The 1,419-nt window shown below is 64.1% G+C and overlaps 1 protein-coding gene across 1 annotated transcript; it reads left to right on the forward strand.

The window, feature by feature from the left end:
- Nucleotides 1-3: 3 nt before the first annotated feature.
- LOC116465167 (keratin-associated protein 10-12) lies at nucleotides 4-471 on the forward strand (the record flags this gene model as incomplete). Its single annotated transcript, XM_032148340.1, has 1 exon — nucleotides 4-471. A coding segment is annotated over one exon (468 nt), but the record flags the coding sequence as incomplete, so codon positions are not given.
- Between the last annotated feature and the right edge of the window lie 948 nt (nucleotides 472-1,419).

The following is a 1,419-nucleotide window of genomic DNA, read 5'->3' on the forward strand; positions in this document are numbered from 1 at the left end:
AGCTGCCAGCCGGCTTGCTGCACCTCCTCCCCCTGCCAGCAGGCCTGCTGCGTGCCTGTCTGCTGCAAGACTGTCTGCTGCAAGCCTGTGTGCTGTGTGCCCATCTGCTGTGGGGCTTCTTCATGCTGCCAGCAGTCTAGCTGCCAGCCAGCTTGCTGCACCTCCTCCCCGTGTCAACAGTCCTGCTGTGTGCCCGTCTGCCGCAAGCCCATCTGCTGTGTGCCTGTCTGCTCTGGGGCTTCCTCTCTGTGCTGCCAGCAGTCTAGCTGCCAGCCAACTTGCTGCACCACCTCCTGCTGCAGACCCTTGTCCTCCGTGTCTCTCCTCTGCCGCCCCGTGTGCAGACTTGCCCATTGCATGTCCGTCCCCTCCTGCTGTGCCCCCTCCTCCTCCTGCCAGCCAAGCTGCGGCCGCCTGGCCTCCTGTGGGTCCTTCCTCTGCCGCCCCACATGTTCCCCCATGGCCTGCTGAGGCCTCTGCTCAGGCCAGAAGTCCAGCTGCTGCCAGGCACGTCCCCCAGGGCCACTGGGCACTATGAGTCCCCCCCCCCCCACTGCTGGCCCCTCGGCCCCTGGGCTGCTCTGGTGTCTGTGTCTTCCTTGGAGATGCGTGCACAGCCTCTCTTCCCCTGAGCCCTGGGGGCTCCTGCTAAGCTCCAGACGACCCTGCCTCCACCCACTCCCCCGCTCTTCCAGACCTCTTCCCACATTCCAGGCCCCTGTGGTCTCGCCTCCTTGGAAGCTGCTGTGCCTCCTCTGGCCATTCTAGGACCATGCTTGGAAGTCCTAATAAACGCCCTCCACGTAGCCCGGCTGCACTTTGCTCTCTTCTTTGAGTCATTTCTGGTTGAATTGCCGACGAGCCCGACAGGAGGCCAGGACACAGGTGCAGCCTCCTGGGGCCCTCGCGCCCAGCCTCAGCCCTTCTCCAGGCCCAGCACACATTAGTCTGGCACTGGTGCCGTCCCCGCAGGAATGTACCAGTCCCAGGGAGGGTCAACGGAGCGGCCGTCCCCACCCCAGCCCAGCAGGCAAGTCCGTCTCCCAGGGCCCCGATGGGCGAGTGTCAGAGGTGGCAGCAGGGTCACTTGCAGGCACAGCCGCCCCCACCACCCCGCATTTCCCCGCGGAGTTGCCAGTCCCTGCCAAGTGGGGGCGGGCTGGATGCAGAGTCCTGGCTCCCGACAGAGAGGATGGCTCGCTCCACCTGCAGCCCAGCCCCTCAGCCCTCACAGGGAGATTCAGAGTCCCGGGAGGAACGCCCAGGCTCAGCTGCCCAAGGCTGTCCCGCCTCTCCAGCTCCAGAAGCGGCTCAGCTTCCTTCTACTGCCCCTATGACTCCTGTGTCTGAAACCTGCTGCCCAGATCATGAATATCTTGAAGTCTTTTCTAACAGAAAATAGATGAAGCTCCAGCCTGG

Source organism: Hylobates moloch, unplaced genomic scaffold (assembly GCF_009828535.3).
Source record: "Hylobates moloch isolate HMO894 unplaced genomic scaffold, HMol_V3 SCAFFOLD_3480, whole genome shotgun sequence".
NCBI classification, from domain to species: domain Eukaryota; kingdom Metazoa; phylum Chordata; class Mammalia; order Primates; family Hylobatidae; genus Hylobates; species Hylobates moloch.